Below are 17,084 nucleotides of genomic sequence, written 5' to 3' on the forward strand. Positions count from 1 at the left end.
AAAAAAAGTTGTTCTAAATTTTAAACCAAGTTCAAAAGATTCAAACAAACACGTTTAGGCACGTCTATAATACGCGAAATACTTAAAAGCTATAGTTTTTTGCTTAAAAAGTGTTATTTGTGCACCAAAAATATAGGCGAATCTACCGAATCTTAGCGAATCAACCGAATATTGGCGAATCAAGCGAATCTTGGCTAATAATCCGAATCTTTGTGAATAATCCGAATCTTTCGCGAATCATCCGAATCTTTGGCGAATAATCCGAAGATCCGAAGATTTTCATTCAGATAAACACCCCTTGCTAGAGTGCCACAGCGTCATCCTCGGGGAGATCTCCCGTGGAGTTGCAGTATGAAAAAACATTGAATGACGTGGGAAATTTATTTGATGTGGAAGTTGTACCATTTCCTTGTGTTCGTCACATCCCTTCCTGACTCATGTCTTCGTAGCCTTCATCAGGGCTATCTGCTAGTGGGAAGTGTTTCAATTTCTCCTCACCGCCCTCATCCTGTGCCTCGGCACATTCAGCCGCCTCCTCGTCTGCCACCTCCTCGGCAATGGTTGCGGGTGCTGTGGACTCGGGTACATCGGCGGGTGGAATTGTTTGGGCCGAAGCGGAGCGCTTTTCCGTCATATCTTTCACCTTTATTTGGTAGGCCGGTAAGCACGGCGGCCATGGCTGTGGGGTGCTGTACCATGCGTTGTACGACACAATGGGGCTACATATGGTTGTGTCGTTCTTAAAGGGTTCAGGTGGGGAGGGAAAATGATGGGGGTCGTTTGGCTTGTATGTTACTAATTGCGCCCCACACGGGTACCCATCCACCGTGCACCTCAAGTTCGGTGGCGGCGTGTACATGTCGAAGGGTCGGTGGTCCGGCGGTTGTTTGAGGAATTCAGCCTCCTGGGAGTACCGTAGGGGCGTATAGGTGTGCATTTTGACACGCGACGGATGCGGCATCGTACCAAAGCGACTCAGCTCTGTAACTTGAATTATCTTCTCGGGGGCCACCATTGTGACTTTCGGGCACTCACCGTGGGCACTGAAGAGATTGATTGGATTGAGATGGACATCACTGTCGTAGTACATATCGCGACTGATGTTCCGTGGTATACAAGTGATGCGTGGCGCTGTGACTCGTGCATCATTGCACATTTGACCCTTACTCTCGGCATCATTAATTAAATCGGGATTCGGATCGGCACCACCACTGCAGACACGTCCTGTATTGCCACCACCCGCTTGGGGGGAATCCACCCTTCGCATGAAATTTTCATCGGTGATTAGGAGTGCTGTTGAGTTCTTGATGGTACCATTGGGTGGTACACCGCCATTAACTCCGTGCTTATTTATTGTGCTCGGGTCGGATGGCGATGAAATATCGTGGCTGGTGTGTGATGTCTTGAGCACATGATTAGCCGTGGGTGAGGTTTCCAAACTCACCTCATTAATACGACGATCATTAGGTACCTTGGAGCGTCTAACGTATCTACAGATAATGATACATCCGATGATGAATAAAATCCCCCCAACTCCCCCGCCCACGCTGTACATCATGTACAAGTGCTCATCCGTGAGTGTGACGGCATCTTCAACCACTTGCTTCTCCTTCACAATGACACGTATTGTGTAGTTGGCTTGCGAACGACCAGCCGCATTTTCAGCTAAACAAGCAAATGTACCATTATTCTCGGCATTTGCATTGTAGATGAATAAATCACTGCGCTTTTCCTCAATTCCCTCGTCGATATAGTAGTAGAGATGCAAATTGTTTGTAACCATTGATTCATTTTGGAGAATCTGCCCCTGAAACCACCATGACACTGTAGATTCCGGAATTGAAGTTATTTTGCAGTATAGCGACACATTTCGCCCCTCGGCTATCTCCAAGTACAGCGTTGTGGGTGTTATGTGGGGTAGGCATGCCAACTCATCCGTTGACACGCTCTTTATCGTAACACCCGTGAGACGAGCCGGGGATGCGCACACTGGATCCTCAATTTGGGGCACATTTGTGCTCATGAGCCACGAGTGGATGTCGATGAGATGGCAGTCGCACCGCCACTGATTGCCATGCAAATCAATACCATGGAGTGATGTGGGGAGGATGTTGTCACCCACAATTGTATGCATACGGTTCCCATCGAGACGCAACCACTCCAAGTTGTCCATCCCAATGAAGGCCTCATTCTCCACCGTCTCAATCTGGCAGTGGCTCAGCTCTAGCGTCGTTAGGTACGAAAGGTGCCTAAATGCAGCTGCTTTCAGCTCCCGGATTGGATTACGACTCAGCGAAAGGCGCATGAGTGATGAGTAATCCTGAAATGTATCCGTTGGTATGCTCGTGAGCATATTCTCACTCAAATCTAGCTCAACTAAATTTGTGAGACCCTTAAATGCGCGACTGTGCACCTTCATTATGTGATTCCGACTTAGGTAGATTTTTTGCAAATTTATCAACTCCAACCTGAGGAAACGCTCCGAGGGGAGATTTGTAAGGCTATTCCCCGAGAAGTTGAGCACCTGTGTCCCCGGATCCATGCGATCCGGTAAATTTAGGAGATTCCTTCCGCCACATTCCACCGTTTGCTTGCCACCCTTCCATTTGCATATGCACACCTCCGATGGGCACGATGACATTATTCGGCGGATGAAGTAGCATTGGAATAAGATAAACACCAAAATCCACTTCATTTCTTCCTGGGAATATTGGGTGTGTGTACCCCTTTGCGCACACCCCACCCGCTCTAAATTTCTTCCGTACCCTTCTCGGTGAGTGTTCAAGTGGAAAATTTTCGCCCCTCAATCAAATATGCAAATTTACAAATCTCCCGTCCATGTTCCAATTCACTCCATCCATTTTATCCCTCAATTATTGAAATGTTATGTGCAAATTCGCTCCTCTTCATTTTCATCCCACGCTCCTGCTACTCCTAATGCCAATACGCCACGACTCATGGAACCTACAGAGACACAGAGAGAGAAAAAAACAGACAAGAAAACCCAATGTTAGATACATTTATATATGAAACAATCGTGATGAATATAATTAAAAAAATATATTACTCTCAAAATCTTCGGTAACATAAAACATATTTATCAATGTCTCAGGCAACACAATAACCCTGCAATCACTGCAAGACTAATTCTATGTGATTACGTTTGGAAGGGAACCACTCTCTCTGCTGCTGCTGCTACTGCCGCACTTGCGCTACCCCCAAATGGAAAAGCCAAACACGAAGAAATAAATGTGACCTCTGAGGAGCTTTGTGTTTTGCAGGAAAATGAAAAATTACGGGATTTTCGTGGAAAATATAATACATGTTGGGTAATTATTATGAATTGTCTTCTAATATATTTGTGTCACATCCAACCTCTACTTACTTGCCCAAGTCATCATCGCATTTTAGCCACTCCCGCCCCAAAAGCTCCCCCAGCAGCCAGATACATACATATACACAACACAGACACTCCTCCTCATCCCGGGAGTAGTGTCATAAAATGGAATTTGTCGCTCCTTCGCTCTATATGAATCGATGAACTGTGTAAGAGAATTACCCTCTTGACACAGCAGATAAGACGATTTCAAGATACTTCGGGATAAAAAGCAGTTAGCGTGTTCTCAAAAAGAAATATACTTGAGAAATCTGCTGTGCAGCACTGCTATATAGCACGGATAATCGTGTCTAAAAATATCATAAAACCATCTCAAAGAGGGATGAAGGATCTTACTTTTTTTTTATGTGAAAATATTTGCAAATAGAAAAATATTGCAAAAAATGCTCAAAAACGGGGATGTCAAAGGAGCTTTAGCTGAATAGAAAATGTAAAGATGTAATATCTATATGTTTACATGGAAATCGTGTAGGTATACATAGTTAATTATTAATTCTATAATGTACTGAGAAATTTGTCTTTATATACCCACTATAAATTCAATTAAAACTAATTTCGTATTGCATTACTCATTTGAATTCTTAATCTGTCCCTCAGATACATATATAGTAGGTATATATAATTTTACAACTAGGATATTGGTTAATATTTGTTTCTAATTTAAATTAAAAGAGCTTTCATTTTTTATTTAAAATTATATAAATTAGTTAATTTCATTATGATGGAGACGCCTGGTAGTCGTGTTAAATAAATTCTCTTTCAATTTCATAGATAGCAGTGGAGGCGCCGGGTTAAATCAAGCTTTTCTTTAAATATAAGTAACAGTGGGGGTGCCAGGTTTAATATTATGGGTGAAATACATTAACCATGCTGACTTGGGATTCCTTAAGAAAAACTTAAGTTTTCTTAAGAAAGTTTTTTAAAGCGAAATTTAAGATTTCTTCAATCAAATTCTTAAGTTTTCCCTAAGAAAATTAAAAAATCTTGAATTTTTCTTAAAGAAATCTTAAAAAAAAACTTGAAGAGTCTTAAGAAAACTTTAGGAATTTTAGAAAAACTAAAGTTTTTATTAAGGAATCTTAAGTCTGTCTGACTAGTGAATTTCACCCTATGTCTCTATTTATTTTATGTAAAAATACCGATTTTATTTAAAAAAAAAAAGAAAGATCGTTTCAAACTATTAAAGGATATTAAAGACTCGAAGAAACTGTAAGTTTTTTCCCAGAAAATACCGGGAAATTTTCATTTTCCTACTTGAAATTAAAGTTTATGAATTTTAGAGGAAATTAATAGAGAAACTCCGGGAAAATTACTGAAAGAAATACGAAGACTATCTTTTAATGAATTTATCAGTGGAAAATAATCAATTTCAGGGACTGTTTCTTCTTCTATTGTGCGTAGCCTCTCTTAAAAAAATCCAGTAGGTATTCTTTAAAGAAGTTTTCCACAAGTTAGAGCATACAAGAAGCTTAGATTATTTCCACGCTCCTCTACATAGTTTAACGATGGATTTATGTGGAAAAACTAAAACCAATATTGCCCCATTAAGTGTTCATTTTAATACCTCTATCGAATGTTTTCTTTGGCACATAACCATTTTGAGAAATCAGATCAAATGGTTATAATTTATAAGTTTATTTGTCATTTGGCCATTGAAACACACAGCAAGGAAATAAACATAAATCATTGTGAATATATAAATCATGTGCATACCCAAAAGCTAAGCATAAAAGCTTCACAATCGATAAATATGAAATCTCTGGGAGTAAAATTTATTTCTATTTTCCAGTTTACGCTTGTTGATGGAAATGTCTTGGGTCCAAATTAAAATTGATAGGCCCCTCTTCAACAGAAATCCTGATGGGTATATAGGTAAGGTACCCAAATATAACCTGATTTCCCGTGAATTTTCTCTATTCTCGGAAAATGGGAGGGTTTTTTCTTCTCCCTGGGTTCTTTACATGTGGATTAGATGCGGAGGAAGAAATCAAATGCAAACTAGGGCTAAAAATTCACAGGAGGTGAGCGAATTTCATGTTGATTGTTTGAAGATGTCGGGATTGAGGAAATCTGGGGTTTCCGGAAATATTTTCCTATATAGCTTTTGGGCATGTGAAGCACCCCCAACTCCCGCAGTGATGGTTACATTTTTTATCCCATATTTTCTAAGCCTCCACCCCATCAGTATAGCTCTACATATATGGTCTACCACTCAATGTGTACATGGGGTTGACATGAGAGAGAGTGATATTGCAAATATTTACCCTTCCAAAGCCCCTCACATCGAGGGACAGCTAGATTGGGGAAAAATATATCACCACGCACATTGAGGGATCGGGTGGGGGCTGTTTTTTGTTCTTCACTTAACTTCCTCCCTCTGTATTGAACTATTTTAATCACTTTTTGCTCAACTTTGCCAAAATCGTTTGGGCTCCATAGAAGCAATTTGGGTAATTTGCTGAACTTTTTTTTTTTACAACAGGCAACATTTTTGCAAAATTGCAATAAAATTCAATTTGAATGGCGGGCTCAATCTACAAATTTATATTTAAATTGGTAGATAGATCGCGGTATAAAGTTCGGTGGGTACACTGCAACAGCTCGCGTTGAAAGCTAATTTTAAAATTTCATTACAAGCGAACATCAAAGTGGAATTCAGAAATACATCTAAATTGACTCGCAGGCACCACAACAAAAAATACTACCGCGCTAATAAAGCGTGTGGGAGTTTTTTTTATCATGTAAAAAATGTTTAATAAACCCTTTATCGGAACTTCATTCACTCGTTAATGCGATAATTGGCAATTTACCATTTTACCCAATAAATATTTTCGATAATTCAATATTTTGTGGCATATTGAAATTATAAATTAATGCATGATAATCACGGAAAATCATACAACAAATCCATTCTATATCTCTTTTTGACATAGATAAACAAGTTGTTTCTATATGTAATTTTATGCTGGTGCAATTAAAATACATCAGAACTGTTCCATAATACAGTCATACCCCGCATAATCAAGTCGAGGTTATACTCTTCTTACGCATTAAAATTAATGGGTGAGAAGAGTATAACCTCGACTTGATTATGCGGGGTATGACTGTAATATAGTTAATTTAATGTTACATTTATATTTCGTTATTAAAAAGTCCGCACATTGTAGTCTGTTTTTGCACGGCAACAGAGCTAAATATGTAGGTAGTTTATGCTCATCAAAAATTTAGAACAATTATATTATATGTAAATTGTAATTAAATTAACTTTTAGTTTGTATGTTTAAATTGGTGACTTTTGTTGGGAATTTTTAAATATTCCTTTTGAATAAAAAATTAAAATTAAAATTAAATAAATGTTTCTTTTTTATGTTATGCATGTATATAACTTCTGAAAAAATCGAAAAATCATCATTTCTGAAGAAGCTTTTTATAAAGTACATACAATTATGTGAATTTTTGCAACAAATATACTTAATTATTCACAGAAAAAATGTCAAATTTCCTCGAAATTGCAAGAAAAACTAACTTTTTCATGCTCAAATATTTTGTAAGTAAAAGGAAAATGGCTCAAATTTTAATTTCCACTGAGAATGTAACCCTTTGGGCATTTTCCTGCAAAAAATATTCCCATTTTTCCCAATAGCCAAAAAATGATTAAAAATTACTCAATATTTAGAGACTTGTGCCACGTATTTTCCTTTTCCGATTTCCTCTTCACGCGGAAAATGGCATTTTTCTGCACTAATTCCTTATTCAATCTGCACCAACATATCAAAGTCAAAAATGAACTTCTTAGAAAATAATTAAATAATCATGGAAAATGCATCAGAACATCAAACAAGGTTGAAAAGGAAAATGTTTCTTAAGCTTTTGTCGGAACTTGGATTTTCTTCGCATGGAAGAAGCATAAGATGTCTGCTTTGAAGAGGTTTTCTATGGGCTCTACACATCTGTGTGACGTGACTGAGCTATTTTCTCGTCTGCTCCCTCCCCTCTTTTTATTGCCTCCGCGCTATACAAAATACGGAAAACACACAGTAAATAAGTCTTCAAACTCTGGAAAATACATGAGTTGCAATATGTTTTAGACGACAGAATGTCTCGTACCTAAAGTAGCTACCTAGAGAGAGCTCTACCTTTCAGTCATAGAGCGAAGCTATGTTTGAATTATTTATTTGAATTAGATCCTGATAGGTGGATTTACTAATGAAACACCCTTAATATTTCTCTTCGATTATATATAGCACCCGTTGCGCTATTTTTGCTCACCCTCTGCACGTGGAAATCTGCCAATCCCCCTCCTGACAATTTGTCGGGAATTCTCAGTTGCTAAAATTCTCCGAGATAAATACTTAATTTATCCTCAAATTCCCAGTACCTTTGTGTCAAGTGTCTTGTTTCAATAATGCAAAATTATCAAAAGTTGATGGATTTGTGAGGAGTAGGTAGGTAGGTAACATGGGTAAAATGTGTGTGCAATGGACAAGCTGAAATTTATCACCCGCTGATCTCTATTGCATTTTGAATAACCTCTGGCCATACCGCCAGTATATTCATAGGGATTACGGGGCCGTGGCTTTAAAGCCCTAAACCACCGCAGTTTTCTGGATCAGGGGGGGCAGCTGAAGCTGGTGGTGGTGTGTCAATATTTATGAAAGTTCCCCGTGTATAAAAGTTTCTCGTGCAACTGATGGGGTTTTGCGGGGGTGGGTGGGTTTTTGCTACACGGCGGTGTGTGGAAAACCCATTGATTAATTTGTGAGTTTCAAAGTGTATACCAATGTGCTTCGCATGCCTAATAAGGTAGGTACCCATAGGGTAGTCTGTATCGGAAACTCTCAAAATAAACCATCCCCTGTTGCAACGATAAATTGTTTTCTAGTTTATACAACAATGTAATAATTTTCGACAGTTTTCAGGGTGAAACTTGATGCATTATCCTGCCGTGTGGTGCTGCGAAGGAGCTGCTAAAGGGGCGCGTGGGGGTGTAGGGTACCCCAAAATGGAGTGAGGGTGTGTGTATGACTGTGTCAAGGGGTCCTTGGAATGGATAGTTTGGTGAACGTGTATCCGCATTAATGTTAATTGAAGAAACCCAATTTTGTCAAATAATATCACTGGTTATAACAATATTAATTATGAAAACCTCAAGATTACATGTAAGTACATAACTACGGTGGCACTAATAAAAGCTCGGATCCTAATGGAACTTGAGAGTATGTTGTATTTCATATGCTCCGCTATATTTGCCAACACAGAGGATGACTCGTATTGAGAGCAATGGGGTGCTGGTGGAAAGGATGGGGTTTGTGTGGGTTCAGGAGGAGCCTCTGTGTGTGTATATATTACACTACCTATATATGTATATAAAATTGAGGAAATTCATGCATGCAGGACATCGTTAGAAATATTAGGGTGATTTCCGCTTTTATTTCATTTCAACACATTTCCCAAACCCTCTATAAAGTTTCCTCCTAAGGCAAATTGAAAAGCCCATTGTCAGCTAGTTTCAAATTAAATCACACATCCGCATACACTTTCCCACATCACATTCCTCCATCTATATGGCTCCTTCTGCAAATGATTTTTCCTACAATCACGCACAATGTATCCCCCAAAGGCAAAAAGTACTTCCTATATCAACAAACATTCAGTCAAAATTACAAATTTCCTGCCCCCAAAATCGCACACACAAAGGCGGAAAAACCTTTCTATATTTGCCCACCTCCTACAGCCACCCCCGCTTACTTAAAGATGCAAGGGTAAAGGTGGCAGGGGGCAAGGAAATTCAGCAAATTCACCTTCAATGAATATTTAATGCTGACTTTTTGAATGAAGAAGAAAAAATAAATATACAATTTACGTATTGTCGAAAATCTCATTGCCTGTATTAATTTTTGGTATTCCCTTCATAAGGAAATCTTCTCTCCGGAAAATGGCACGGGGTGAATAATCCAAAAAACAAATATATATTTGGTGAGAGGAACCAGTAAGGTGATGTTTAAATATGTAAAACATGTGAGAGGAAAAGCGTGAATGAGAACCAAAATAACGTTTTTATTGCAAAGGAAGGAAATGGGGGAAAATTGAAGGGAAGAAGATGCATAATTTGGATGTTTAATGAATTGCGCGGGATAGCAAACTCTGAATCACTATACGGAGCATAACACCCCCACACACAGCTTTTACATTCATGCCGATAAACCTCCGTGAACCCCCACACACTGAAGGATCCTCCGGGAAGGAATTTTATTAATCAAAATATTGTTTCGGTACGAAAATCATGGGAAAAGTTGAAAATTTCAAGTTGTGGTACCTTTTTTTTAATTATAGGTGAAAGTCAATCATAACGCGTCCAGTTATAAGAGTTGGTGTCCCACAACGTGTAGAAGTTTGTTTATGCGTTGAAATACTATTTGTGAGCAATATTAGTAGGCAAAGTTTATTTTTTTTGTGAAAATCAGCAATTTGATGCATAAAAATGGTCATATCTCTAGTTCTATAACACCTACAGAAATTTCGTGATTAGTTTTGGAAAGGTCTTGAAATAAGCTATAATTTGACATATATCTCAATGATTTTCAAGGTCACCTCTAGAACACAAAGTGGCGGATTTTTGTTTCACAAAAAGAGTTTTTCGCAATTTTCGTCATGAAGGAATGGTTCTAGAGGTTTCTGATGTTCTAGAAAGTTGCAGATAATTGCAAAACCTTTAATTTGATACCAAATTGAGCAAAATCGGACAGACCGTTCAAGAGATATGACTCTTAGAACTTTTCAAATTCAAGAATTTTTCAAATAGTCATATCTTCTAAACGGCGACATAGATTTTCTTCATTTTCGGACTGGTGACAGATATTGAGTCAGGCTACAACATATCAAAATTTAAAGGAAATCTATAACAGATGTTCAGAGATATAGCCCCTTAAAGTTAGGCAATTTTTGTTTTTGATTTTAGCGCTTCTTGCGGCAATTTTTGAAACTTGAAATGTTCTAGATAGTTGTAGGGCTTCTTGAAACCTTTCATTTGATACCAAGATCGTCAAAATCGGTCAAGCCGTTCTCAAGTTATATCGAAAAAACACTTTTTGCTTTAGGTCGCCATATTTGCTAAACGGCTTGACCGATTTCCAAGTATGAGTTATCGATGAAAACGTCTCACTGAGCACTACAACATACTAAAATTTCAGACCTCTAGCTATAAGGGAACTGATTGACGGTGTTTCAAAATGGCGAACGGCGGCCATTTTGAATTCTGAAAATGCAAAAAAATGAAATTTTACACCCACATTTCTATAGAAAACTTCAAACCGGAAGTCTCTATCTGTTACCGTTCTGGAGATATAAGGCAAAGTTTGGACCACCGGCCGGAAGGCCGGCCGGCAGGCCGGCCGGATCGAAAATTTTCCACCACCATTTTCGTAATGTGGGATGTCTAAAACGTGCTCATACCAAGTTTGAGCCCGATCTGAGGTGGTCGGTTTTTCCGACGATTACAATACTTGGTGTTGGCCACGAAGTGGAACACCAACTAAATGGGGCAAAAATAGCTAAACAAGAGATTGGGAAAAACTCAAAATTTCATATTTCCCAAGGAAAATAGCACTACAGGAAATTTTCCGCCAAATAATTCTTTCTTTTGATCCTCTATAAATTTTCTAACTCGGTAAGAAATGCTAATATTTTGAGCTTTTCCCAAACCCTCGAGCAACGTTTTAGCCCTATTCTCCCCTAATATCCAAAAATAGACTTTTTGATATAAAATAATAATTTTCCCTTTAATGTACTTTTCTTGTTATTAACTTGACAAAGAAGGGATTTAATAATTAGATAAGATTTCATGGAACAGAAATTTAATAATTTATTTGTGAAAATCTAATTGCTATGCCCAATTTTTCTCTTTTGCTCCTTTTCTCTCTCTCGTAAGAAAGTCTTCTTTATGTAATTATTTTCATTTCATCACCTCCTTTAAAATTGTTCCTCTTTATTGTTTGGTTTATATATTTTTGTCCTTCTTGTGCTGTTAAGAGTTTTGTTTGCTTTCCTAGCCCAAGTCTTCAGCAACTTAAACGAAGTTTTTTTTTCAACACAAGAAAGGATGCGAATGTTTGTGTTTACATTGCACATGCACATGTTTACAAAATATTTGCATAATTCGTAAAGAAATTCCTGCATGAAGTTGACGAAGGCATTTAAATTTTTCATGACGGAAGCATTGCATTGTACCGCGGAGTAAATGCAACAAGATGCAATTTAGTTGGAGAAATAACAAAAGATTCCATGAAATTTTCCTGAGAAAAAATTTCTTTGATTTCATAGAATTTTAATAATAAATTAGATATGGAAATTATTATTTCTCCGGGTGGTTGTGTCTCTTCTGAGAGGCTGTGATGAGAGCTTTGTAAGCTCTGAAGAACAGGAAGGAAACTTTCAAGAGAACTTCAAGAGGTATTTTTTTTTCTTTTCTCACAATACATTGATGGCATAAATTCTTCGCGTGAAAGCTCGAAAATCCACACGAATAATAATTTTTCCGCATCTGAATTGTACTGCGGACGTGTTGTGTAATTCCATAACAAATGTAATGTTCTCAGACCATCTAAAAAGTATCAATACACGAGAAAACATTAAGAATTCCTCGGTGAAATACGAGTTACGTTCCGGAAGGTGCTATTACATTTGTTGCTAACATATCTCCTTATACACAAGTTCCTCTTCATGTTGCCTCCCTCCCTTCCGCATCCACCAAGACATTACACATTGCACACAAGCAATAAGCAATAAGTGAAATTATATTGATTTCTGACTAAGGAGATTTTGATAAATAAGTTATCAAAGTTTAATTTGATTCTTTAAATGCATTATTATATAAGTTTAGTGAAGTAGTATACAATTTATTGAAGTTTCCAAGTAGTTTAATTTGAAATTTAAGGTATCCTCCTGGTTCTCCCACACTTGCTCTCTATTTCTTGGAACCCTGTTAATTTGAGGATTTACTTAAGAGTAAACTGTTGGCAAATGCTTTAGAGAGTAGGACAACTTCTGACAAAACACTCGAGGAATGCTTTCACGAAAAGCAGCTTTCAATGACTTTATTCAAATATCTCAAAGAAATACATGACGTATGTAACAGAGAATGCGAGAATGTTTATTCTGAGTTACCCAAAGCTACAATGAAGAATCATTCTTCACGTTAAACTAATTAGATGTTGGTTTAACTTTTTTTCTTTCAATTTTTTTTAAGTTAGGGATGTCTCAATTAGCTTTTTAAGCTGTTTTACTGAAAAAAAAATGCCAGGGAGTAGTTTGTTGTTTTCCTAACGTTTGATGCTCCTTTTCTAACGTTTAACGTTTATTTTATGACATTCTCTGAAACGTTTTAAGTTTGTTTTAACGTTGAACATTTCTCTTATAATGGGTGAAATTTACTAATCAGACAGATTTAAGTTTTCTTAATATTGTTTACTATCCGGCGCTACAGCTGGTCTCAAGCCATGGCCTGATCTAGGATCCTCCTCCATTTTAAGATTCTTCAGGTTTTCTTAATGTTTCAAGTTTTCATAAGATTTCTTAAATCTCCTTAAGAAAAAAAAACTTAAGATCATCTAAGAAAAATTTAAGATTTTTAGATTTTTTGTTCGCCTTCGGGTATCAAAATTCGTAAAAATCTTTAAAAATATGAATGTTTCTTGATTTACTTAAAAAGCCTGAGGTTTCCCTTATGAAAACTTAAGAATCTTAAATTTTTCTTGCGATACCTTAAGTTTTTTCTTTAGGAATCTTAAGAAATCTTATAGAAACTTGAGACATTCTCGAGAAAACTTAAAGAATCTTAAGTCTTTCTTAAGAAATCTTAAGTCTATCTGACTAGTGAATTTCGCCCAATGTTTGGAATCTCTTTTATAACGTTTGACGTTTATTTCTTCGGATATTGCAGAGCAAACTAGGAAAAATATATTATTAATAATATATTCGTAATAATTAAAGAAGATTCCGAATATTCGTTCATTCATATTTCACAGAGAGAATAATTTTGCAATATTGCGAATATGTAATACAAAAGCATAAATTCCTGCCTGACATTTTCCCCCTTCTATTACAAAAAAAAAACATTATATTAATATCTCTATCTATACAGGAGAACAATTTATTACGTCAATAGAAATAAAACTTCAATATTGAATTTAGCCGAAAAAAAAGTACAATATTTGAAAACATAAAATGGGATAAATGTGGATTTACAGGATAACATAAGAAGAGTAGGTACCTATACTGTGTCTCCTTATAACTCTAAATCCCCTTTTTTTGCAACGATATAGAACACAAAATACAACAATGGCATAGAATGAACATAAAAAATATGCCAAAATGATTGGAAATGGATTGCGGAAACAAATTATGATGCCGTAAGCAAGAAATTGGTACGTTTTCCATACAAATGACTTCCCCCTTCAATATTGGCGCCATGAAAGAGACACCACGGTGTGGGTGGGGTTAATAAATGTACACATACATATCTACGAGAGAAGGGGAAATTATGGAAAGTGAAAAAACATAAAATTCTTTAATTTTTTGGGTGGTGGAGAAGGAAGAAGACAAAAAAAAGTGCCGAATGTAATAAAAAGACATAAAAACACCCCGAGAAGGATCAATATTTGTTTAAAGCAAAATTTCTTTATACACAAAAAAAATTTTTTTTTTAACACATGCCACAGTCATCCTATAAAATGTTACTTCTGGCTGTTCCACACTCCACATTCACCCCCCGATTGGTATTGAGATTAATACCATTGGAATTAAGTCGTAAAATGTGTTTTACAGCATCAGGAAAAAAAATGCCATGCAAAAATTCAGCATCATCGAATTGGACATTTCCCTTCGTGTCCTCAGCCCCCTTACGCCCTCCCCCTCAGCTCGGCCCATCAACCTATATAGCCGATGGGGAAATTTAATTTAATTTTGCATCAGCAAGATTAAACAATATTCATTTTGGAATTGCTCTACGAGTACCAATACGATTGTAAATCATTTTGAAAATATCATGTTGGATAAATTTACCTTGTTTACACACACTGAAAGCACGTTTGCTATCTGGGTGCAAATGAGCTATTTCGCAATTTTATATACATTTACAAAAAACGTCATCATGTGTAAAATCGGAAAATCGGAAAATTCCTAGAGAAAAATCTCTAGTGTGTGCCACTATAAACTTTCATAGAGATATCATTTGATAAAAAAAAAACGAAAATTTAACGTTCCAAGGTTCACGTAACTGCCAATATAGGGGCCATTAGCACGACTTTCACTATGCACATCTTTGCCCTCTCCCCATTGAGAAGCTATATTTTGGGGTTTTTATCTTGAATCCCAAAGAAGACATGTAATATCCATTTAAACTCTTTAGATATTGATTTTCTTTACTACAGTGCTAAAGTCTTACAGGACATTTACCCAACATGCCCTGCCAATATCTCCTCGCACATATTTGTCGTGACAACATTCATATATATGTAGCTCCTTACCCATCTATGCCAAATGCCAATTCAAATAACAAATGTTTATATTTCCGCAACATAAATATACAGTGCGCGCATTTTCTATCAAGAAACTGATTGACTTTTCAATACTAAAACTTCCCCTTTCTCCATGTAGTTTAATATTGACATTATGTATGTATGTATGTTTAATGCTTCTAGCTGTATTTGAATGTGCATCATATTATTTAGCATACACACAGGATTTATCTCCTAAACCTGATCCGTATATACAGGATGATGGACTATATAGGCGAAAAAGCTTATTCGTTCATTGAAAACATTTACGAACATTGCATATCGATTCATATCTTTATTGCTTTCCTCACTAAACTTTGCTTTGAGAACATTTTGTCTGCTTATAGCATATTGCAGTTCATTTCATACACATCCTATAATTCCCAATTTCCGCAGCAATATCATTCCATTAGTACACATTATCATGAGCCAAATGGGTATATATTGGAGGCTGTGTTGGCTATTATCGCACACAAAGAACTCTAACCGAAAATCTTTGATAAATCATAAAACAAAATAAAATAACCCATAGATAGCTTTTAGCTTTAGAGAGCATAAACCTTCCGTATATACATAGTAACAATAGTGGCTCATGTAAGAGTTATGAACGCTAAAGCTCGCGATCGTGGGGTATTGATTGCAATCAGAGGGAAATATTTTCATTCACTGACCAAAGCACAAACCTTGACAAAAGCTCACCGTTGTGTTGGATAGTTGAACATATATAGCTATTTTATATAGCATGGAAAATGGTGGAAAAAAGAGGCAATTTAAGGATTACTCTGTGCTTTTGGAAACATTTTAAACGGTCACAACATCGGGACAATGGGATCAAAATACAAAAGTGTAGGTGTCAGACACGAGGGAGAAAAAAGCGCATTAAATAAACCACAAGTGGAGGCGCAATTGCCGTGTTTCGAATAGCTTGGTGAAAAAGCAGCGCGGGTGGCGAGGGGATGGGTGGTGTGGGTAAAAAATGCCCACCCATTTGAATAGCAAGTGGAAAATTGCGTCCGTCACCACTGCAATTACATGCCCCTTCATGTTGTGAGGTCTATTTGCATGAGCATTAAGCATATGGTATGAAGGGGGTGGAAAAAAAGGGTACCCACCGTGTACCCTTCGTCTCCTTCGTACTCCAAACACGGGTTGGGGAGATCTTTAGTTAAATCAACTGGAAATAATGGTGAATGTCGGGATTCTGCAATGTTTTTTTGCCCCAATAGCTGCTGCCACAATTAACATAATAATTGTGAAGGAACACAGCATTTATTATGGAAAGCACTTCATTTGACTTTACCGACTTTACACTCAATTTCCTACAGTGAAAAAGACTTTTTGGTGTGTATACAACGAACGGTTATTATAAATTTCTCCAACATTTAGCAATATATACAATTTTGCATGTGCATTAGTGGAGGAATTCAGTGCTCTGGCGAAAATTCCCATAAGAGAGAAAATTTTCATTTTACTTTAAAGCAATTAAGTGAGAGAAAAATTACTCTTCTAACAGACAAAAAAAACTAAACGAGAAACTTTAAATTACTCTGAACTAAATAAATTCTTACTTAGGATGATAAATCAAAGGAGAAAATGAAAGTTTCCCAAAGTAAGATATTCATCATGAAATTCTTGGAAGAAGATATTCTCGCGCAGCTCTATGAATGAAGGATATAGTGGAGATTTTTCTATATAATACACCATTAGTCTGGGAAAAAAAGATATTGCGCTTCAACAAAAAAAAAAAAAAAAACATTTGAACGTTTTAGTAGGTAACACAGGGAAGAACTTTAATCAAAATATTATTTTCTTTCTTTTTTTTTATTATATTTCTTGAAAGGAGAAGAATAAGTAAATGTTAGCGTGTCAAAATATGTTAAATAATACGTCCGGTTATAGGCATATTTACGATTATAGGTTACGGTTATGTTATCTATTATTGGATAATTATGATTTACGGTTGTTTCTTAATGGATGCATAATAAACGCTTGGTTTTAGGTGCAGCAACTATGTGTGGCTTATGGTCACGTACACATGGTCAATAGCATAAAGTTTGAGGGGCACGAAAATAAACGTTTTAATCAAATATTTAGTGAATCGAATTTCCTTTTTTATTCCTTTCAGTTAGTTGAAG

General features: G+C 36.7%; 1 protein-coding gene across 2 annotated transcripts in view; it reads right to left on the reverse strand.

Moving 5' to 3' along the window:
• Positions 1 to 307: 307 nt before the first annotated feature.
• LOC129791420 (amphoterin-induced protein 1) overlaps positions 308 to 17,084 on the reverse strand; it is a 90,957-nt gene continuing 74,180 nt past the window's right edge. For both annotated transcript variants that reach the window (XM_055829593.1, XM_055829592.1), the window contains exon 2: positions 308 to 2,964. In XM_055829593.1, coding sequence (XP_055685568.1) covers positions 419 to 2,695 — 2,277 coding nt within the window. In that variant the 5' untranslated portion in view covers positions 2,696 to 2,964 and the 3' untranslated portion in view covers positions 308 to 418. The remainder of the gene's footprint in view (positions 2,965 to 17,084) is intronic.

Source organism: Lutzomyia longipalpis, chromosome 2 (genome assembly GCF_024334085.1).
Source record: "Lutzomyia longipalpis isolate SR_M1_2022 chromosome 2, ASM2433408v1".
Lineage (NCBI taxonomy): Eukaryota > Metazoa > Arthropoda > Insecta > Diptera > Psychodidae > Lutzomyia > Lutzomyia longipalpis.